Source organism: Epinephelus lanceolatus, chromosome 19 (assembly GCF_041903045.1).
Source record: "Epinephelus lanceolatus isolate andai-2023 chromosome 19, ASM4190304v1, whole genome shotgun sequence".
NCBI lineage: Eukaryota > Metazoa > Chordata > Actinopteri > Perciformes > Serranidae > Epinephelus > Epinephelus lanceolatus.
The window spans coordinates 35139237-35163631 of NC_135752.1; the positions used below are offsets into that span (position 1 = coordinate 35139237).

At 42.5% G+C, this 24395-nt stretch overlaps 1 protein-coding gene across 3 annotated transcripts in view; it reads left to right on the forward strand.

Moving 5' to 3' along the window:
- The window catches only part of zmiz2 (zinc finger, MIZ-type containing 2), a 55165-nt gene extending 33884 nt beyond the window's left edge, over positions 1–21281 (forward strand). For all 3 annotated transcript variants that reach the window (XM_033647037.2, XM_033647039.2, XM_033647038.2), the window contains exons 6-20: positions 1944–2147; positions 5692–5904; positions 5990–6073; positions 6182–6359; positions 7454–7595; positions 10937–11015; positions 11350–11481; positions 11603–11708; positions 13160–13317; positions 13403–13470; positions 13555–13623; positions 13709–13950; positions 15311–15432; positions 18389–18601; positions 19672–21281. In XM_033647037.2, the coding sequence (XP_033502928.1) occupies positions 1944–2147; positions 5692–5904; positions 5990–6073; positions 6182–6359; positions 7454–7595; positions 10937–11015; positions 11350–11481; positions 11603–11708; positions 13160–13317; positions 13403–13470; positions 13555–13623; positions 13709–13950; positions 15311–15432; positions 18389–18601; positions 19672–19779 (2118 nt within the window). In that variant the 3' untranslated portion in view covers positions 19780–21281. The remainder of the gene's footprint in view (positions 1–1943; positions 2148–5691; positions 5905–5989; positions 6074–6181; positions 6360–7453; positions 7596–10936; positions 11016–11349; positions 11482–11602; positions 11709–13159; positions 13318–13402; positions 13471–13554; positions 13624–13708; positions 13951–15310; positions 15433–18388; positions 18602–19671) is intronic.
- The last annotated feature ends 3114 nt before the right edge of the window (positions 21282–24395 follow it).

Consider the following 24395-nt stretch of genomic DNA (forward strand, 5'->3'; position numbering starts at 1 on the left):
ATGCCTCTTATTAACAGCAGAGACATCACATCATTTCACGCCGCTCTCTCTTGCCAGACTATTAACACTGTCGACTTGTTTACAAAATGAGAGTCGCTGCAGAAGCTCACAAACATGCTGTCGTTATTTCTGTCTCCAGTTCAGTAGAACAAAGTAAGTGGACAACATCATGCACCCCAATGTACAGATGTATTAATGCAGACAATCTTTACTCACTGTGAAGATTTAAATTAAATAAATCCTAAGACACACCCTCTGAGCTAGTTATGTGGCTGTGTTCATTATCCTTCTCAGAGGAGGAAATCAGTTCTAACTGGCCAAACGTTTTGTTCATTTTTAAATTAAAAAATTAAAGGGACACAAGACAAGCACTCGGAGACACAAAATGACTGACAAGAGAGACACAAAACAACCACAAAATGACCAAAAAAAATACAAAATTACTGTAGTAAGATACAAAATTAACTTAAAGGGACCCAAACAACTACAAAAGACACAAACCAACCTCAAAGAGACACAAAACAACCACTAGGAGAGACAAAATGACTTAAATAACTAAGAAAGAGGCAAAAAAAAAAAACTATATAAAAAAAGGGGCAAAGCAACCACAGAGAGACAGAGAAGGACTACAAAGAGACACAAAACGACCACTAGGAGACACAAACTGACACAAAATGACCAAAATAACTACAAAAACAGGCAAAGCCACCACAGAGAGACACAAAAAGACTACAAAGAGAAACAAAACAACCACATGGAGACACAAAATGACTACAAATTACATGAAATGACCAAAAAAGAGACACAAAATTATCTCAGAGAGGCACAAAGCCACAAAAAGATGCATAATGACTGCAAAGAGTCGCAAAATTTTCCTAAAGAGACACAAAACAACCACAAAATGACCAAAAAAACACACAAAATTAGTGTAGTAAGATACAAAATTAACTTAAAGGGACCCAAACAACTACAAAAGACACAAACCAAACTCAAGGAGACACAAAATGACAACAAAGAGACACAAAACGACCAAAACAGACACAAAATTACCTTAAAGAGACACAAAACGACCAAAACAGACACAAAATTACCTTAAAGGGACACAAAACAACAACTAGGAGACACAAAATGACTTAATTAACTAGGAAAGAGGCAAAAAAAAACTATTAACAAAAAAGAGCCAAAGCAACCACAGAGAGACAGAGAAGGACTATAAAGAGACACAAAGAGACACAAAATGACAATAAATGTCCAAAAAAGAGACACAAAATGACTAAATTACTAATTACTATACTAAATAACTTAAAGGGGACCCAAACAACTACAAAAAGTCACAAAACAACCTCAAGGAGAACTTTAAGGGACACAAAATGACCACTAGGAGACACAAACTGACACAAAACGACCAAAAACGAGATGCAAAATAACTACAAAAACAGGCAAAGCCGCCACAGAGAGACACAAAAAGACTACAAAGAGAAACATAACAACCACAAGGAGACACAAAATGACTACAAGCAGCACAAAATGACCTACACAGCCACAAAATTATCTTAAAGGGACACAAAACAATCTCAAGGTGACTACAAAAAGATGTTAAATGACCAGAAAGAGATGAAAAAAACCCACAACATGTCTGTGTGTCTGGCTCCTATGTCGGAGAGGTGGTGGGGCCTTTGCATATCTGTGCCCAGGGGCCCATCATCTCATAGTCTGACCTGGTTGTAATGCAACAAAATAAGAAAAACAACAAAGGGGTGAACACTTTGTGAGGCACTGTATGTAGTAACCTGAAGTCACCACAACTTCTGCTTGGTTTTAGTCCTTGTTCCACTTCTCTGGAATGATTTAGATCTGTCTGTCCACACTCTGCCACCTCCCTGTGCTGCCACCCAGCGAGCTTTGTTCCTTACCCCTGCTATTGTACTTCCTTTCCCTCCCAGATGGGTGGAGCATCCTCTTACAGCACCCAGTTCCTGTCTCATGCGGGCCCCCGCGGCCCTCCAGGGATGGTCTCTTCCAGGCCCGGGCCTCCACCTTCCAGCGCAGGCCTGTATCCCACTCACCCGGCCCAGGCTCAGAAGATGCCTCAGCACGGAGGGTATCCCGGTCCACAGCAGGGGCTCAAACGACCTTTTCATTCAGAGGTCAGTGAGGAGGGGGGGGTCACCAGTCAGTGTCTGCTCGCACAGTCAAAATACAGAAGATCTTTTTATATTCTTAATATTAGATAAGTAGGGAGCAGTTTTGATTCGAGCTGGTGCAATGAATTGATCAGTCAATCAGCAGGAAATGAACTATACTCTACACTTGACAGGTGAAAGGAGGGGGTTACGTAACCACTGTTCTCACGGCGGCAAGTTCACATACATTAGTCAGCTATAACCATAAAATGAAGGATGGTTTGCTGCCGTTTCATCGTCACTAGTTCACACTTAGCAGCTAAAGATTCAGAAAAGAATTATCTAATTGACTGCTGCTCTGAGGACACCACCGGCAGCTTTTAAGGTGGAATGTTTCCATGCTGCGTCACGCATGAGTTGACATCTTGAATCAGTCGACACACCTTAAACTTTGACCATTCCTTTAGTTTTTATTGTATCTACTGCATGACTCATGCGTTAGTGATGATTGGATCTTCAAGAAGAAAGTGCACTCTGCTAGCAGTACACCCCTGCTCCCCACCCTGTGAATATTTACTGACTGACGGACAAATTGTTCTGGTTAATTAAGAAGTTCCAGTGTATTTAATTTCATTTTGCCACACCCATAACACCCTATTGTTGGGGGGTGAATGTGGGGCGGTTTTTGCTGAGTGAAAAGGCGTCATGTGATCTGAGCTTCTGGGGTTGCAAGATATTTACAGTTCGATCACTGCCTCCAAAAATATCAGGGTTTCACAGTGTTACACAGTTATTGCTGTTCTTGTCAGTATCACTTGCAATGGCCCTTGAAGAAATTAAAACAGAAGGGGTTTTTTTGCTGAAGAAGCGCTTGATTTTAATTGAAAACCTTTCTTTTTGGAAGTATGTGTAAAAGGTCTGAGAGGCAGTGGAGGAGGAAAGATGTGCATGTGCAGGTTAGATTATCCGAGCCTGGTAAGACCATCCTCGCCCTGCTGACGCCCCAAACACTTCCAGTGGGCAGGAGTACTCGCCTTGACTACAACCTGTGGCCTGCCTTTTCCATCATCAACTACAGCGCAGTCCCTGATTGGCTGCTGGCATTGTCAACTCAAGCCATTTTTAAACAGGAATTGTGCAAATTTGCAGGAAAGCCCAATCAGTCTTCTTTCAGCATTGGCAGTATAAAAACAAAATCGGGGAGTGCAGCAAAATGCTGCCTACCTACTTTTGTTTATACAGAATGCACCTTTTCAATCAATCAATCAATCAAACTTTATTTGTATAGTACTTTTCATACATTAAAAATGCAGCACAAAGTGCTTCACAGAATAAAAAAACAAACAAAAATACTACATATTGAAAACCCGCCCCTCCCACCCCCACATATAAACACACACACACACACACACACACACACACACACACACACACACACACACAGTCAATATAGTCAATAACATGGCTGGGCACTGAGGAACCAGGTGAGGAAAGATGGGGAGCCATCCACACTGAGAGGTGTCACAGCCTACGGCCACAGGCAGCGCCGCCACAGAGACCACCTCGACCCAGACAAACCGAGGTAGGCTCCACACATGGTGCAGAGCCCCCCAGTACTCTAGGCCTGAGGGATGTCCAGGACGACGTCCCTGCGGGCAGACTGGACACACCTCTCAGTGTGGAGGCCCCCCATGAGGAAACACTGGAGCTAAAAACTAAAAACTAAAAGGCAATATGATAAGATAAAACAAGTATGAGATAAAATAATGATAAAATGCATAAAAGTGTAAGGATTTATAAAAAATTAAAGATTTAAAGATTAAAATAATATTAATAATAATAAATAAATAAATGAAGATTTAGAAACTTAATAATAATAAAATGCATAAAGATTTAAAAATAAATCATTTAAAAGCATTAGAAAGTAAAAATAACATATAATAGAAGAATTAAAAGAGTAAAAGAAATCAGTTAAAAGCCAGATTAAAAAGGTGAGTCTTGAGCCTCCTCTTAAAAACATCAACAGTCTCTGCAGTCCTGATGTTCTCTGGCAGGCTGTTCCATAAGTGAGGGCCATAATGGCTGAATGCAGCCTCCCCGTGGATTTTTGTTCTCACTTTTGGAACAATTAAAAGGCCGGTGCCGGAGGACCTCAGGACCCGCGAGGGTTGATATGATAAAAGCAGGTTAGATAAATAAGATGGCCCAAGACCGTTAAGACATTTAAAAACTAATAAAAGAACCTTAAAATAGATCCTGAAACACACGGGGAGCCAATGCAGCGACTTTAAAACTGGTGTAATGTGCGCCCACCCTCTGGTCCTCGTCAGCACTCATGCGGCTGAGTTTTGGAGTAGCTGCAGATTAGAGATGGTCTTTTTGGGAAGACCAGAGAGCAGGGCATTACAGTAATCTAAACGACAAGAGATTAAAGCATGCATCAGCACCTCCGTGTTAACCTGAGAGAGAAACGAGCGGACTCTGGCTATATTCTTAAGATGATAAAAACCTGTCTTTGTTACATTTTTTATGTGTGGAATAAAACTGAGTTCAGAGTCAAAAATGACGCCCAGGTTCTTTACACATTGTGCAGGTTTAAAATCTTGTAGTTTCGGGGCAATGGGGGGCGTGAGCAAGTAACAAAACGTGTAGCTCAGCGTGTGACGTAAACAGTGACGTGGGAGGGAAGCCGCGGCTGGTCAGTCCTTCGGCGATTCTCTCGTAAGTCGACCCGTCCTTCACCGTCCCCGTCATCTGACGGTTAATGGCCTCTTTGTTTGTGAGGACAAGGAGGGCGCACAATTCCTTGTCTCCCCATTTGCTCATCTTTACAGTGTCTGTCAGGTTTGCGTTTCCCTCTTGCTACTAGCTGCTCGCTAATTCCTGCTGTCAGCTGTATCCTCTTAATCCACCGCCAGTGGGTCACACGTGCGGCGTCATCAACAGCTCCTCCCACAAGTCATCAACAGCCCCTCCCGTTGTGGAAGGGCGCCTCGTTCTTTTTAAACCAAAAAGGTTCCACCAATACGTCTACCCTACGAGGCGGAAAATTGGGCACCTCGGATCAACTCGCCAATCCGGCTCTGTGTGTCTAAACACTCGCAGCTTACCGGCCCAACATTTGCCGAAAATCTGGCAGTGTAAAAGAGGCTTATGGTGAGAATCCCTGATTGTCCCCGATTAGATTTTAATTCTGCAAAGTATGGCGGCAGCGAGGCCAGACTGATTCACAGAGCGAAACAGAAGGTTGAGCTCATGTCATCAGGATGGTCTTACCAGGCTTAGGTTCTCTGTCCAGTTTGCAAATTTTATCCAACACCCCAGATAATCATCAATTTCCAGTTTCACGATCTACAGCTGTGAACTCAGTGCCCTCACTCATGAAAGAGGAAGTGAGAGTCTCGAGGTGCAACAACATCAACATATGTTTGTCAACAAAGAGATAATGTGACACAGTGTTACATGGTTTTGTAACACAGGTGTGAGGTTCAAGCTTCTGTTTGTATTCTGTTCCTTTGACTCCACGTATGTGTTTTGTATTTCTCAAATACTCCTCTCTCCTTCCCAGGGTTTCCCGGTGCAGCAGTACGGTTCTGGAGGGATGTCAGGGTACCCGTCTCAGCCTCTGCAGTACCCCACCGGTCCACAGCAGCGATGTGCCCCCTCGCCCTCTTACCCCTCCAGTCGGATGCCTCTCATGGGACAGTACACTTCTGGATCACACAACCCAGGACAATTCCCTCCTGGAGCCGGCCAGCCCAATCCTCCACAGTATTATAAGGTGAGCACTTCTATTTCCTCTGACTTTACAAAGCCTGGCTGTGTGGATCGTTAGCTGAGTGTCATGTTTCCTGTCTGTTCACCAGTCGGAGCCGTTCAATGGTCAGGGCAGCCTGCCGTCAGGAGGAGCAGGAGGATACAACGCCTTCACACAGGCTGCAGTCAACGGCGTAAGTCATGTATGCACTCGACTCAGTGCCTTATTCAATGACTGAGTAATGACACAGAGAAATGTACTGATGATGATGATGACACGCGTCCTCTTCCTCGTCTCTCAGCCAGGTCGGGGTGGAGTGATGCCTGGGTATCCCAGCTCGCCGATGGGAGGGAACCCCACGCCGCCGATGACGCCCGGGACCTCCATACCTCCCTACCTGTCCCCGGGTCAGGACACAAAACCCCCCTACCTCCCACCGGACACCAAACCCAACATCAGCGCCCAGCAGGTCTCGACAGGTGAGACACAAGTCTGCAGTAGTCTCCAGGCACGCTGCTGCAAGTGTTCACATCACATACACTACATGTAGCTACATGCTAACGTCGGGGAAGCATGAAATCTTGTTTGCTGATGATTTAATGTCTCTGATTTCGGATCATTTTCTTGCTGGAACATGTCTGGTTGTGTTTAAAACCTTGGTGTTTAAAACCTTGGTGATTTTTCCACAGTAGAAAGGGCCCCTATTCTCCGTTACAGTCATTACCTGGCTGCAACGTCGGTGCAGAGATGTGGAGATATGGAAGACCTGTAAATGCTGACCAGTCAGAGTAGACTTGGCTTTTTCGGGAGGTGTTCTTAAAGAGACAGGAGCTAAAGTAAAGCGTCTAAGACAGAGAGTGAATACAGGTTTTTCAGCACAGACAGTATGAGGACAATTTCAGTGTTAGCTGTTTAAGTTTGTGTAAATTTCAGACACATTCGCACTGTGAGGAAAATACTAACAGTGTCGGGGTGGAGGAGAAGCCTTATAACTGACCTGCTGCATGTATTTGAGGAGTTACCTGCATTGCCATCACTTCTGACGAACCAAGTAGAAGCCAAATTACAACAATGGCAGATTAAACAATGACAATACAATTTTCACACACGAGGAAACAACAGTCTCATCAGGTTGTTCCTTGTATTTCCTGCTGAGTGAATGTAGTGAATGAATGTAAAGACTGAGACTGAAGACTATGATAAAACAATAAGCAAACGAAGCTTATTTCTGTCCTTGTAGCTGACGCTCTCTCCCTTTGTCTTCCTCTTTTATAAAGATGCATCAAAAAGCCAACAATGTAACTTAAATAAAGAAGAATAAATGTCTGTCTCTCGTCAGCACTCAGTACTTCCTTATTTTATGAATGAAGTCATACTCAAGTTGTAGCAAACACAGGGTCATTCAGCTCTGCACACTTTGCCTGGTAGTTCCTGAACCATCCTCCGAGCAGGGACTTTTTATAACCCCGTTCACTATCATATAGGAACTAAATTTAGTTGCTTTGAGCTATGTTGGAAATGCATGTGAAGTTTCTCCAAAGGTTCTTAGTCTGCCTCTTGTTTTGCACTCCAGGTAACCCGAGTGACGACCTGCGTCTGACGTTCCCGGTACGAGACGGCGTGGTGTTGGAGCCGTTCAGACTGGAACACAACCTGGCTGTCAGTAACCACGCCTTCCAGCTGAGAGACTCAGTCTACAAGACACTCATGTTGAGGTAGGAAGACCTTCCAGTCACACACTCGAGCTACGGTTATAGCTCCATTAGGCCATTTAATCGGACTACTGTCCTTGTCCTAGTATACAAGCATGGAAAGAGAATCAATTTATTGTCCGACTCCGCTATGATAGGTGGCGATATGCCCCCTTTCAGCTTGTCAGTATTGGACCTTTTTCTGGTTGATCTATTACGTCACAGACCAAACAATCAAGCGTCGTCCAGCTGTTTTGCCACTTTTTTGAACAGGTCATCATTCCGTGTTTTCTTCCACTCCATTATATTTTGAAATATTTAATTTCAGCTGACAAAGCATGAACTGTTGGTGTGTCTCAAATCACATACTTCCATCACTACACTTCCATGTAGTATACTATGTGCACTATGTACTTATTGGCGTAGTGCGCAAATTTCGACAGGGTAGTGTTGTCTCAAACCAAACACGGCCGTTGTGCACTCACCGGAAATGAGTACCGCAAAATAGCTAGTTATAAATTAGCATTCGCATTATCGTTCGTGGTACCAAATCATTACAGACTGCTAAATTATCCCAATAAACATACTGCTGGCTTATACCCGACAACAATATAGTGGTGCTTAGTGCAAAAAATACGTGTTTGTACAATGCAGCGACGCTCACGGTTGCACAGTCCTTGGCCGCTATTTTCAGTTTGAAAAGTGGTCCCTCCCCTTCCGCTAAGTAGCCAAGATGGCGACCACTGAATGTGAGAAGTGTCCATAGTTCCACACTCAACTTCTTGACTGTTTTGAGTGCACCATCTGGGTACTCATAGTGCACTGCATTTTTCCATACTTCTCTGTGTTAACGCACTCAAAATATTAAAGGGAAATTTTGGTTTATTTCAACCTGTCTCCTATCGTCCTAAATTTGTTTCAAGTCACGAGTGACATAAAAATAATAGTTAGCATGTTAGCCGTTAGCCTAGATACAGCCGGGGCGCATAGTAGCGTCAGACCTGTTAAAACGTAAGTTTTATGTAAACGTGTTGTCTTACCTTACCGGTGTGCTGCCATGTTTGTTTACCATCTAGCTCTGCTTTCCAAAGCGCGGTCGAAATATCGCGAGAACAAGCAGCAACAGCTGGAAGGCAGAACCAGACAGTAGCCTGAAAAGTTCATTCATTTATTATATGAAAGATTTATAGAATAATGGCTGACTTTTTGCCAGACTTCGACTTTGTGGAGGAGGAATTTGATTTTGCAGAGTTTGATGGCCGCCCTTATTTATTTGAGCCAGAATACACTGACGAAGAGCTTCGTGAAATTGAAGAACGGAGGAGGAGAGAGAGAGAGAGAGGCGCAACAGGTAGAGGACGAGAGAGGAGGAATGGCTGCTGCAAGGCTGCGTAGCTCTGGAGATTGGTGGTGTACCTGTGAATGCTGTGCCCCAGTGCCCACAGAAGAGGAATGCCTCTGTTGCAAGGAATGGGACCGGTTGCAGCCTTATTTTCAAGGTCTGGATGTGACCAAGGACGAGACACCTCCACCTGGAGTAGTATCCAGCTGGGCTTTATCTAGAGCTCACGAGATTTCAGGCACGGTATGAGATCGCCCTGGATGGAAACCGTGGAGCATGTGCAGAGCGCCTCGGCCAATTTGGGATGCAATTGACTGTATACATGCAGGAGGAATTCAACTCCCAGTTGCATTACCTGGGTGTGTTAGTCTGACTTTGAGAAATTCGATTTAGTACAATTTCAGTCGGACTGACATTATTTGATTATTTTTATTGTTTTATTATTGACACCAAAACAACCATGGACCAAATACTCTCTAAACCCACGACACCCAATCCCACCTCGCCCCTCCCCGAGGCTGGCCAGCACAGACAAACAAATGAACACCACTAATTATACAAAATAGGCGTCAATATACAAAATATAAATCAATTAAAAAAACACTGAGGGGGCAATATCACAGTTCGATACCATAATAAGCACCTGTAGGCATTGGATCACATTTCTTGAAGTATAGACATTATCATAATAGTCCAAGAATGGTTGCCATTCATTGACTGATCCTTGAGTGGTATATCTGAGCTTTTCTAACTTCAAGTGAGCCATGACATCATTGACCCAGCAGCCAAACAGAGGGGACTTCCTGTTGAACAGACTGAGACGTTTTGCTAGCAGTGATGAAAAGGCCAAAGCACAGATCTGGGCTCAGGAGAGACCCGTGGCTCTGGGTCCATGGTTTATTTTACATGTGTATGAAAATGTCTCAGAAATCTTGTCCCAAAGTTGTCCCATCCTTCAGGTGTTTACTTGTATTTTAAAAGTCCAGTTTTAGTCTAACTGACACAATAAATTGATGTAAACGTACTGGCTTTCAGCGTCTTTATTTGTTGTTTTACCGTCATATGTTGCACAAAACGTGGTCAAAAAGTATTTTATTTTCTTCTTGTATTATTTGTTCATTAGGGTTTTTTTTTTTTTGTCTTTTTCTAGCGTCTTTTGCTCACTTGGTACGTTCCTTTTTTGATATTGTTTCTGACTGATTATGACTGTCTGAAATCAAGCCTGCTTTGTGTGTCACCACTGATCGGTACACACACTGTTGTTTTCATATCGTTGAGCCTTCAGACTGTTGCATCTTTTCATGAGTCTGATAAAAGAAGCTTTGCTGCTCATCAGTGTTAATAAAAGAAAGTTGATTTTATATTCTTGGGTTGAGTGCTGCGATCACTTTCACAAACCAATACAGTGCTGAAATCATTGCTTTGTACTTCAGAACAAAGAAACTTCTGTTATGGCATCATTCCTCACAGTTTTTCTAAGTTGCTTAATATTTCCTTGATTGCAAAGAAGACACACTTGAGAGACCTTTTAACCACTAAGGGATTGTTTCAGGTTTTCTGGTGTCCAGAAAACAGAAATATACCATATTTTTCTTCTCACACCTTAAATTACATCCAAAAGAAACACAAAGTGCCTCATTATCTCAGAAATCTTTGATAATTATAACAATGATAGTGTCTTTTTGGTGCCTCAGGACCCCCTTGAAAACAAGATCTCAAGGGGTATACCTTCAAAGTAAGATTTGAAATCATCATTTTTAACACCAGACTAATGTTCCACTTTACAGGACAGATATTTGGTAATTAACAAAACAATCATGAATTGTTTTGCTCCAGATTTTAGCTATAACCTTTTTAAAACTCTATCTGAGACATAACACGAAGTGTCAGTGTGAATTCAGAGCTCTCCGTTTCTCTTCCTGGCTGATTGTTAAAGCCTTCATGAAGACAAAAACCAAGTGAGGAATGTCTGATAACCCCACCCAGTCTGTGCCTGATAGCTGTGTTGTGTCGCCTCCTGCAGACCTGATCTGGAGCTGCAGTTTAAGTGTTACCACCATGAGGACAGACAGATGAACACAAACTGGCCTGCCTCTGTACAAGTAAGCGTCTTCAGCTGTTATATACATTTTATTACTTGAGTCTTGGCTATTTGTTTTGTTTTTTTTTTAAGCCCTCTTTTCCTATTTGTTGTCACCATAAGGACCGATTGTGTTAAAAATGTCATCACTGTAGATATTTGATACCTCCTGGATGCTGTTATTGACTGTTAAACTTTAATGCTGTGATAATTATTATTATTAATTTTAAAAGGATATGAGTTACTACAGTGTGTTAAAAGTTTTTAAAGGTCATGTTGTAAAACATTTATAGATCCAACAAGGCTAAAAAAGCCACTTGTCATTTAATTCTGTCCCTTTTTCTCATCTGTATCAGGTGAGTGTCAACGCAACTCCTCTGTGCATTGAAAGAGGAGACAACAAAACCTCCCACAAGCCGCTGTACCTAAAACCAGTGTGTCAGCCGGGTCGTAACACCGTACAGATCACCGTAACCGCCTGCTGTTGTGTAAGTAGCCTTTAGATGACAGCTTCCTGTCTCTGGGTTCGGCTCCCACAGTCCAGCACATTAAATGTCTCACATTAAAATCCCATTTTAAATAATGGTTTCTCCTCCCATCTCTCCGTAGTCCCACCTGTTTGTGTTACAGCTGGTCCACCGGCCATCTGTCAGGTCTGTCCTGCAGGGTTTGATGAAGAAGAGGCTCTTGCCGGCTGAGCACTGCATCACCAAGAGTGAGTTGTAATCTGTCGTTTTAATTTGAAAGCACTTTGGTACAAAACAGCCGTTGCTTTTTTTTTTTTAGCTTACCTGAGTGGATGTGTGTCCAGTGGTGAAAAGTAGCACAGTACATTTACTCAAGCACTGTAGTGAAGTACAGTTCTGAGGTACTGTACCTCTTTTAAACAAGGTATTTTTATCGGCCATTCAATAGACATCTGTACATAAATATAAAAATTTAAAAAAGGGGAAAATTACTACAAATTAATTAACTTGTGTGACATAAGTAGGGCAGTACAGCATGCCTCATTGCAATTTTTCAGTTTCCATTTAGCCACAAAAGTTAGAAATGGTTGTGAATGGATGTAAATGATACATAACATCCTTGATCCAACGTCCATATGTTGGAGAGTCCTTACATTTACACAGGATGAGTCTTCTGGCCAGAAGTGAAGTCCGCTTGGACTCTACTTAAGTTATCATCTAGAGGAGTTACTCCAAATATTGCCATGGACATAGATGGGGCAACCAGCCGGCCAGACATTGTTGAGAAAGTTTTAAGTATTAAATCCTAGAAATGAAATTGTTTCGGACATGTGACATAAAGTGGCTGAGAAGACTGTTGACACCTGTGGCATGTAGGGTCAATATCACTGCAAATCTTAGCCAACCAAGCTCTGGACCGGTGGAGTTGGTGCACAATCTTAAATTGAGCAACAGTGTGTCTCAGGCAAATAAAGGATGAATACACTTTTTTGAATTAGGGTTGCAACAATTAGTCGACCACTCGATGACTAATCGACTGTTAAAATAATCAGTGACTATTTTAGTAGTCGACTAATCGGTCTGAGTCATTTTTCATAGAAAAGTACTATAAAAGTACTCCAAAATACTCTTATTGCAGCTTCTTTTTATCTTGCGTTGTTCCTAACTTTAATAGATGATAACATATCAGGTATGGACTTCATCTGCAGATGTGACAATTCAAAAATGAGACCAAACTTTTTTTTAAGCCATGACAAAGGACAAATGTGTTCTGCAACAAACAGTAGCTGAGACGATTTCTGGAAATTTGCTCTGTGCTTTTGCCACTTGATTACCGGTAAAGAGGAGTGAGTCAGCAGTCAAAGTAAAACAGGCAAAAAATCAGGTTTTCAGCAACTGCGAATCACCGCAACCACGAGAGATCCTTGAGCATACAGTTATAAATGTGCACACAAAGCAGCAGTTTGAAAGACTAGTCGCAGACAGACAGACAGACAGACAGACACAAACAAAAGCAAACTTAATTTCATGAATTGATTATGAAAAATAATGCTGTCGTCTAAAAAGTTTGGGAACCAGTGGACACCTCTCCAGGTGTCTGAATTCAGAAGATGCTCTGAGCTGTCCTGAGCAACAGAACTACATTTCTCACAGAGCAGTTAAGTCACTGTACTCACATTTTATTGTCTCATTGTTTCAGTAAAGAGAAATTTCAGTAGCGGCACTATCCCCGGGACCCCTGGTCTGAACGGAGAGGATGGCGTAGAGCAGACAGCAATCAAAGTTTCCCTGAAATGCCCGATCACATTCAGACGAATCCAGCTGCCAGCCAGAGGTCACGACTGCAGACACATACAGGTAGGGGTCTCAAACACTCTTACATGTATACATGGACGTACACATGCAAATTAACTCTCACACATTGATGTCTTTCATGTTGCAGTGTTTCGACCTGGAGTCCTATTTGCAGCTTAATTGTGAAAGAGGGACCTGGAGATGTCCTGTGTGCAAGTACGTCCTGCATCAGTTTGTCACTGCACCTTTTAGCATCAAATCTTCTCAGCATTAAATTCAACTTGTTACTCTCCTTCACAGTAAAACAGCTTTGCTAGAAGGTCTGGAGGTGGACCAGTACATGCTCGGGATCCTCGTCTACATCCAGAAGTAAGTGTTTACATTTGGAGTTCATGTAAATAATTGGTGTGTTTATCCAGTGACTAACTAACCCGTCTGTGTCGTCCTCCCTCAGTTCTGACTACGAGGAGATCACCATAGACCCGGTGTGTGGCTGGAGGCCGGTGCCCGTCAAACCAGACCTGCACATAAAGGAGGAGCCCGACGGTCCGGTCCTGAAACGCTGCCGAACAGTCAGCCCGAGTCACATGGTCCTGCCTAATGTGATGGAGATGATCGCCGCTCTGGGCCCAGCGTCATCCCCCTACCACAGTCTGACTGCAGGGGGCAGGAACACCCCCGACTACAACAGGCCAGGTAGAGGCGAGACTGAGACTGAGACTGGTGGAGGAAGTATCCAGATCCTTTACTTGAGTAAAAGTACTATTACCACACAGTAAAAATGACTCCAAGTGAAAGTCCTGCAGTGAAAATGTTACTTAAGTAGATATAATCAGGAGGAAGTTACTTAAAGTATCCAAAGTAAAAGTACTCCGTACAGAAAAATGCCCTGTGTATGCAAAATTAATTTGTAAAGTAACTTGCAACCACAGCTTGAGAACTAAGGAGTGCTTCCTCTCCAGTGGAGTAGAAGTATAAAGTAGCATTAAATTTAAATAGACAAATAAAGTACAGGTACTCCTTAGTTCTCAAGCTGTGTTTGCCATACACTGATTTATTTTTTCTCGTGCCATCGTAGAGCTCACTTTCCCTTCCTCACCACACAAATGAGACAGAATTAGCTGCTAGCCACCCCACGGTCCCTTCGCCTCGCTCCCCACCACTGTGGACTGCTTCCCTGGGAGGAGAGCGGGCAGCAGCTTGGGAGATGGCTGGCTGTAGCAGCTTAAATTTGACCACCACAACCCCCCCAGGAACTGGTGTCACATCAGGCTGGTGGCCAACAGCAGCACAGGATCCAGTCTGTGTAACAGCAGCAACAGAAAGTTTGCTGATCTAGCAGGGAGTCTGGACTGTCCAGTCCCCCAAAGCTGGTGTTTGTGTTACTGCGGTTGCTGACTGGGGGTCAGTCTCTGAAGTGGTCTTTAGTGGCGGGGAGTGAGGCGGAGGACAAACTGTGATTCAAGACATTAGCTAACGTTAGCTACATAAAAGTGAGCTTGAAACCGCAGTGGTGAGTCTTTAACTTCAGTTAGCAGAGGGCCAAACTATTAGCAACATTTTCTCTCCTCCTCTAAAACACCTTGCTGACAAATGCTATACATTAATAAACAGTTAGGATGTCCTTATTTCTGCTCACAATTACACTATATTTTGTTATATAAATTATCGTTATAAGATATAGTTTATGTGTTATAAATTAAGAGAAATACTTTGGACTTTAAACTACATTCTTGTGGGTTTAAAAGTGTAAAAGATCTTTATAAATGTGGAGTAACGGATCTGTACTGTTGACTGGTGCTGTATGTAATGTTTGTAATCTTTGTATACACACACTGTACACAATGGCAGTGCATCTGCTCTTAGATGGGAAGTGACCCAGAACAACAATTCAAGAGCAGAGACCACAGAGTACAGTCTCAGTGTCCCCATCCCCCCTGCATACGTCCTACAGCTGGAAGCACTTTCTCTGCTCACTATTATGCAACAGAAAACAAAAGTCTACACTGACCTGTTTTTATTTGGAAGTAACATTTGTTTTGTGTTGGTCTCGTAGGGAGCCAGGGATTCTCCAGCCAAGCAGGATTCACAGACTTCCCCAACACTCCTGGCACCCCGACACTGGGAGAGTACGCCCCCTCTGGACCTCCTCCTCCAATCCCATATCAGTCTGAGCAGGTTAGACACCTTTAAAACACCTCTCTCTCTTACGTAACATATGTATGAGCAGGCTTCTGTCCGTCTTCTTGACAGAGGATCACTGTCTTTTCTGTTTGGTTCACTCAGTGCATTTTCTTTAATGGTCGAGTGGGCAACAATGACAACCAGAGTATGAATAGAAAACAGCCAGAAGGCTCTGAGCTTGTTTTACATACAGACCCAGAGTCAGTAACTGTCACGGAACTGAGGCCTGAATGTGACGTACTTAAAGGGACAGTTCACATCCAAATCAACAATCTGTATTTTCCCTCTTACCTGTAGTGCTGTTTGTCAAGTGACATAGTTTTGATGTGGGTTGCCGCAACACATTCTCACTCTGACCTCGTCACATATTGATGTTGGGTCATGGACTTTCCACGTCCAGATATGACGTGCAAGGTACCCTGGGTGTGTTGGTTGTTGACGTTCTGGGAAGCTGTGTCAACTTCTGCCTGTTACATGCATTGTCTTCTTTCAAAATACACTTCGGTTTTCACAGGAAATTTACTGTTAACATACACTCTCTTTCAAAATAAAAGCACTACGTCAATACGACAATGCAAATTGATGTTTTTTTTCCTCCAACAACTGATACACATGGTTGGGCTTAGGAAAAAAGAACAGGGTTTGGCTTTAGAATCTTATGGGACGCAAATACTGCTCTCTTGGGTGAAAGTTGGTGTTCGTCGGACCCATCTACCACAGCTCCTGCCCGCCCCAGTCGGACCTTTACCGCCTTAATTTTCATCCTTGTCCCACTGTGTTTCCCCCGATGCCGCTGGGCACCATTAAATTGTAACAGCAACCGGCAGCGTATCATGCTGAAGTTAAAGGAAGCCTTTTTTCATTGGTTTCTGACACCGCAAGTCACTGCCCAAGCGCCGGATTCCAGCGACCTCAGAGTGAGACTGGGCTTGTTGCCAAATGTTGGAGATATCGGCCATAAAGGTGTCTGAACTAGGACATCCCATTCTTATTAACGCGATATCTCAAGAACGTCTTCAGCAGCGCTCGACAGTGCGAGCGTTTCACTCGCATTTGCGACTAAAAATAGGTGTGTGCGAACTGTAAAAAAATATTTAGGGGCACATGCGCGCATAAAAAAATCAGCCAAAGCAGCCTATATTTTTGTCAATAAAAAAATATGATAATCTAACCGCAAATGTTGGAGGAACTCCAGCCGCCTTCCCTCTTCCCCGTGTGACGCGGTTATGGGTGGTTTTCCAAGCCACTGTTGGTACAATGAATATAAGTCCCACTGTCGGCAGCGCGGAAATAAGTCAAAGTGTAGAGGAGACGGACTGGGAAAAGCACCAGACCTCCAGGGAAGCCTGCTCCATTCTCCCCGCAGTTAGGGACTGTTCTCCAAGCTACTGCTGCTGGGCAGTGTGGAAATAAGTCAAAGTGTGGCGGAGATGGACTGGGTTATGTAGCGGACCTCCGGGGAAGCCTGCTCCGTTCTCCCCGCAGTTAGGGACCGTTCTCCACGGCCAGGCTGTCGGCTGGGTGGGAATAAGTCAAAGTGTGGCGGAGAAGAGGGACCGGGTAAAGCGGCGGACCTCCGGGGAAGCTTGCTCCGTTCTCCCCACAGTTAGGGACCGTTCTCCACGGTACCGCTGCTGGGCATGATGGAAATAAGTCCTGCAGAGTTTCAGAGGACCTGGAGAATGTTTTAGGATAGTAATAACATTATATAAGATAATCATATTGCAAAGATAATATATATATAAGATAATAACATTAAAGACAAAATTAAATTGCAATACTTTTTCAAAACTTGATGATTTTACCTTTCTGTACATTTTGTATACAAATTCATTAAATAATTTTGCTTGTAAATGTCTATTTGCATCACGTTTATTACGGAAAACACATTTTTTGATCAATTTACATTGTGCCCCTAAAGTTCTTTGTGCGCTCCTTACTCTTTCAACTTAAGAGCACATGTGCTCCTTGGGAAAAAAGTTAGCGTCAAGCCCTCGTCTTCAGGCAATTTCTTAAAATTTGGCAAAAATGTCCACTTGGACTCAAGGATGGACTAATTATAATTTTGGGTAGTCCTTCTGTCTGTACCATTCTTGTGAATATGATATCTCAAGAATGCTTTGACAGAATTTCTTAAAATTTGGCACAAACATCCACTTTGAGGTAAGGATGGACTGATTAGATTTTAGTGGTCAGTGGTCAAAGGCCACTGTGATCACGTCTGTCTCATTCTTGTGAATGAGATATCTCAGGAAGATCTTGAGGGAATTTCTTCACATTTGGCACAAACGTCCACTTGGACTGAAGTGATTAGAATTAGGTGGTCAGTGGTTAAGGTCACTGTGACTTTTCATCCATCTCATGTTTTTGGCCATAACTCTAAAATTCATACACTAATTATGACGAAATTTCACACAAATGTCTGATCTTGGGTGTCCACCTTGAAACTGTCATCTGATCTGTCATCGTCCTGATTTGCCTTCATAGTTTTTCAGCTGCAGCAGAAACACAAACAGGAACTCACTTTTACTTTCAGTTCCTGTGACTATTTTTGCGCCTGAATCTGCAGTGTTTGGTTGAAAGGAACCAATAGTTTGCTGCTGCGTTAGTCACCAACACTGACTGTCTCGTCCTTCTGGTTTGTGAGTTTAGTTAAGAGCCTTTAACTGAACCTGAAGGAGACAGCACAGACTGAGATTATATATCTGTTCACACACAGAGCCTCTAAACCACATACCACCTGTCGCAGTCAGCTGCTCGGCCGTCCTCTTCTACTGTCACACACTTCTGGTGCCTCTTAAGAAAAAAGACCAGAGGGATTACACCTCAGGCATAGAGTTGACACTGTGAATTTAATGTGTTGCATAGTAGAAACTTTTTATGTTTTATTTTTATGACCATAAAATTAAAATTCCCCTCTTTGTGTCCCTTCCTGGTGTGTCCCTGTCAGACGCCTCATCCTGGACGAATCGAACACTCCCATAACGTCCTCCAGCAGCACAGTTCAGGTGTTCATGGTAATCAGAGCCTCGGTGACGCCGGCAGTCCGCTGCCGCAGCGGAGCGTCAACACCCAGAATAATTCCCGGCTGCAGAGCGAAGGCTCATTCGGTCTGGGAGGCCCTGGAGCACAAGGAGGAGAGGGGGCCGACCATGCACTAGATGTGAGTGTTGAACCTGCTGATCATGTGCGCAGTTACATAAGAGCATGGAACTTTTATAGGACTTGAATGTGACTTGGTTTCACTTCATTTATCTATTAAACTGTTAACAGTGACATTTGGGACTTAAAGAGTAAGGTTGTTTTTTTTTAGCCTACACCTTATTTTCCACATTTTTGTATCTAAGTGACTCATGGGAGCAACAGTCCTCAACATTGGTCCTGTATTGAGTGAGAGCACTGCAGCTGGCATCCGCCAAAAAGGCTGCAATGTAATTGTTCAGGACATTTGTTCATCATCAATTTACATCCACCAAAAGTCTCAGATTGTTAGTATAAGTGTCTGACAACATTATGGAAAGAGTAAGATCCTTTTTGTTTAACCAGAAACAGCCCTGAAATCACTTATCATCAAACCCACCAGACTCCATTCAAATAATAAGCAATTTAAGCCTGTATAGAGCCGGCATATTTTCACATCCAACAGGGTGAATTAAGGGTTTATTTCAACCAAACCAGAGTTGGTGATTGTAAGAACAGTGGCAAGACAAACCAAGACAGCTTTTGTGAGTTTCATTTTGTTTCCGTCGACTTTGAATCAAGTGTGTTTTACAATGATAAAATTAATGTTTAGTCTGGTTGGTTTGATGATGGCGATTTCAACAAAAAGGAATCTTACTTTTTAACAAAAAAGTCCGTCTCTCTCGGGATCCTTTCCAAAATGTGCTCAAACACTTAAAATAACAATTGGAGAACAAAACGTTGTGCAATAGTTCAACCCCACTGACAACTGAAAGATCCCCTGAGCAACAGCTAAATAAGAACAGAAGAAATCAGCTGATATTCGTGAAAGAAACTGGCATCAAAATGTGTGCAGATTTTTACAGGAACAGGTTCCTGTTTCAGTGTCAAGTGCAAAATAATGTCTATAAATAGCTGTAATGAACAGGCATCGTGTTGCTTTAAGCTCCTCTTCAAACTTCATAATAGAAATGTTTTAATGGTGGTCAGTGTCAACATAGAACTATGCATTTTGTTTGATTTATTTTTTTATTCTCTCTGTCTGTCGTCAAGCTTCTTCCTGAGCTGACCAACCCGGACGAGCTGCTGTCCTACCTGGGCCCCCCTGACCTCCCCAACAACAGCAGCGACGACCTGCTGTCTCTGTTCGAGAACAACTGACCACCCTCATGTGTTCGTTCATCTTCCAGCTTCTCTGTTTGCTGTAGGCCTGCCCTCATCGGTTGAAGACGGCACCGTCTCTGTCTACACCCACCTCTTCTGTGTGTGTGTGTGTCTGTGTGAGAGAGAGTGAGTGTGTGTGTATGAGTGTGTTTTATGTTTGTGTATCTTTGTCTTTTTGAAGTGTCCTGCTGTACTTTGATATTCACTCTCAGTGCAGTAAACAGGAAGAGGAGGGAACACTGTCTATCATGAAGAGTTTAACAGTACAAACTGTAGGCACTGACTCTGCAGACCAGCATTTTCAAAACTATAGCACAAATCACAGGCTGAAGGATTTAAATACACAGTATTTAAGTTATAGATTTTATTAGTTGGAGTGGAGGATGGTGAAAGCCGGGGTGTGTTTATGAGGTGTTAAGGGACACGTTAACACAGTGGTTTCCAAACTTTCTTTCTGTCGGGGCGCCCTTTACACACACACACACACACACACACACACACATTCCTGTTGGATTACTTTGTAAAGTAAACACAGTATTTCTCTGCTGTTTACCTTGCGATTGAAATAAAAGATTATCGTTACGTTAAAGGGGAAATTCAACAAAGTTTATGTGGATATTTAGATTGAAGCAATAAATTTCTCAGTGGGTGCAAAATCTGTTCTTCCTGCACTCAGAGCCTTCGTTAGATGGTAATGTAAATGGAGGGAAGGAAGAACTACAGGATATCTTGCCGTGGATTTCTAGTCTCCACCTCACACTAAAATACAATATGGAATTTTAGGTAGTCAATGGAGCTGCCTCCTGAAAGTCAGAGATTCAAATCATCAGTCAGAGACACTTCTGCACTGAGATTTCAAGTTTTCTTTGTGCAGTGTACTGCTGTGGACGTTTTGGTCCCCAGATTTAGCAGCAGAGTGAGCGCTCCTCATTTTCACGCTGCTTCTCGGTACAGGCAGCTGCAGACACCGAGGCAGCTGCCCGGAGGAGGAGAAGCTGCACCATCCGGCTCCCAGATAGTGTCTTCTGCTTAGAGGTGGTGAATTTACAGCTCACAGCAACTTAATACGACACAGTCTCTGAGCCATTGTGCGTAGGACTGCGTAGGACCTGTCACAGCTAATTATGAGAACTAAAACTTTAAAATACTCTGACATTTCAAGCAGCCGCTTAGCGTAGCTTAGCATTAGGGGCAAACAGCTAGCCTGGCTCTGTCTAAAGTTAAAGAGAAAAAACCTGCTGACCTGATATAACACGTTATATCCTGTTTCATCTGTACAAAAGTGCCAAAATGACAATTAGCTGTACCCTGCTGCTGGTACGACTCTGCGAGCAGGAGAACTTGTCTTTCTCTATCAATACAGCACAAACTGAGGAATTTATTGCACACTCATTGGAGATCCACATAAAAAAGGTGGCGAAATTTCCCCTTTAAGTTTCCTGAGGTGTAAAAACCTTTCTTGTAGTATTTTAAACCGCTGTAAACCCCAACCCAGCCCCGATGCAACATCCCAGTTTGCAAACCACTGCATTAAAGGTTAAGGCTCGTGATATCAGCATCTCCCATGAAAAGACCAAAACCACCAATGTTGTAGTCCGTCTCTCAATACTGTCTGACTTCCTGTCTGTCTCAGCTCCAAGTGCACTGGTTCCTACTGGATGCTTTAATCTTAAAAGTCTCAGTATTTTCCTAAAACAGGGGGGAAACTATTTTCAACAGCAGATTAATCCACATATGAGCCCTGTTTCCTTCAAACACTTTCAGTATAGTATCTTTGGAACCAACAGTAACCCTTCAGACATGGTACCTAGACCCTAGTGTTTCCACTGCAAACACTACCCTTAAATGTGGGCGGGGTTGTTGTCACTCACTGCTCCGTCCAGCACTCACTGTATTTCCTCCTTTATCAGTCTGCACGTTGTTTATCGTCCACAGAATGAGGCTGCACGCCCACATTTTCAGAACAAAATAAAACTCTCTGTACAGCAGTGAGTGTTTGTGGCAGCAGGACGGTCAAAATAAACTAAGCTCCATGGCAGAGAGAAAGACTATATATCAGACTTTGACACAATACTTGTGAGCAGATACATTCACTGCTGGTTTTGGTGTTTTCATGGGATTTATAAACAATAAGAAAAGTATAGAAGATCACTAGACTTGACCTTTAACGAATAATGATGTAAGATAAGGGCAGTGGTCACGTTTTTGTTTCTCTGTGATGACGACGTAAAAGAAAAAAGAGTGACCTCCTCACGTGAGGAAAAAATAAAGATGTACAAAGACATTTTTTTAATACATGAAGTTGGGAGCGCGCTGAGGTTCATTATATCTCCGACATCCTTCAGCACTGTGAAATATATAAAACCTCCCATCTTTCCCTCTGTTTGGTTTCACCCTCTTTATAAGGGTTTTTTTTCCAAGCATACTGTAAATGAGTACAGCTGTGTGTCGTGGCATTTTCTGCCATTTGAAAGCTATTAGTATGTTTCAGTCGTTTGACATGTATAACCCATCATGACACGGGTTTATGTACTGTATAATCAGCTGTTTTCATTAGAGAACGTGTGTGTATCAAATGAATTGTTAATCATGGTAATTTTAATGTTATTTAGTTGGATAATGGATCATTGTTGGCACTGTATACATACCGTATGTTAGAAAATTATAAAGCAATTGTAAAAAGGTCATACTGATGCATGTATGACGGGAAACAGTCAGCTAACATTGAGTCGTGCAGTTGAAGACGCAGAGGAAGGAATTATTCTTAATACCACTTTGTAAAAGCTGACAGTTTTTTTTCTATGGATGATTTTACCCTTTGTGGTCCAACACGGCAACAAGAAATAATGTTCTTTGCCAGTTAAGCAACACAATAATGTTATATTTGGAAATTATGGACTATTTAACTGCAAATTTGCTAGAAACAAAAGTTTTTTAATATGTAAACTATTCCACATATTTTGTAACACATTGTAATTGCCATTATTTTCTATTTATTTTTTAATCATAATCGTCATTGTACCTACAGTTACCTTGTCCCTTTCCTGAATCTCAGAATCAGAATAAAAAATCACTTTATTTGACAAAAATAGTTTGTTTTGGAGGCTCTGGGATTTATTTAGTATTTAATCATGAGACATTTCATATGTGTTTAAAGGGACAGTTAACCCTTAAATATAAATCACATATTTTCCTCTCACCTGTAGAGCTAGCTATCAGTCTAGATTGTTTTGGTGTGAGTTGCAGAGTGTTGGAGATGTCTGCCTTCTCTGCAGTATAATGGAACTAGATGGCACTCGGCTTGTGGTGCTCAAAGCGCCAGAAAAATACATTTGAAAAACTCAACATCAATGTCTTTTTCCAGAAATCATGACCTGGTTACTCAAGATAATCCACAGACCTTGTGAGCAGTTTCTTGTAGGAACTATTTTCTTTCTACTGAACTACACTTGCCAACTGTATCACTACACAGAAGGATGTGTGCATCTACTGCCTGTTACAGCTCAGCTTAGGATGACACTGTTAATGTTTTCATCATGCAGTCTGGCTGTATTTGCACATTATTATGTAATGGATCACATTGTGAACATGGTTAGATTTAGGCACAAAACCCATCTGATTAATGTTAGGAAAAGGTCATGTTTTCAATCTGTGATGTCTGTGAAAAACAACCACTTTTTATGGCACTATCTGTGCTGGGAAACACTGTGGGTTCACTGAAAACATCTATGTTTGGGTTTAAAAAGCTGCAGGAAAAACAGAAATCGGTTGCTAAAAAACACCCATGTCTGGGGGGGAAAAGCAGCTGAAAAAACCAACAGGTTGCTACAAAACATTCACGTTTGGGGACTAAAAGATTGCTGGAAAAACAGCAGCAGCTTCTAAAAACATCCACTTCTGGTGTCAAAAAAGCTGCAGAAAACACAGCGTTGGATCCCTAAACAATACTCAAGTTTGGGGACTAAAAAGCTGCCAAAAAGCAGGGACAGGTGGCAAAAAAAACACTCACATTTGGTGGCTACAAAGACAGGAAAAATTGCAACAAGTCACTGAAAAAAAACCACATTTGGAGGCCAAAAAGTTGCAGGAAAAATGATAACTGGTTGCTGAACACTCACTAAAAAGCCACAGGAAAAAAACAGCAATGGATCACTTAAGACACCCACATTTGAGGTCTAAGAAAAAGGAAGAACAGCCACAAAAAACATCCATGTTTGGGGGCTAAAAAGCAACAAAAAAAACAGTGATGGGTTGCTAGATAACACTTGTGTTTGGGGTCAAAAAAGATGCAGGCAAAACAATGACAGGTCGCTAAAAAGAGCCAAAATGTGGGTTGAAAAAGCTGCATTAAGAACAGTGGAAGGTTGCTTAAAACACCCATGTTCAGAGACTAAAGCTGCAGGAAAAAACACCCACATTTTGGGTCTGAGAGGCGGCTAGCTTAACAACTATGGGTCACTAAAAAACACCCACATTTTGGGGTCTAAGAGGCGGCTCGATAAACAGCTGTGGGTCACTAAAAACACCTACATTTTGGGGTCTAAAAGGCGGCTCGATAAACAGCTAAGGGTCACCAAAAAACACCCACATTTTGGGGTCTAAAAGGCGGCTCG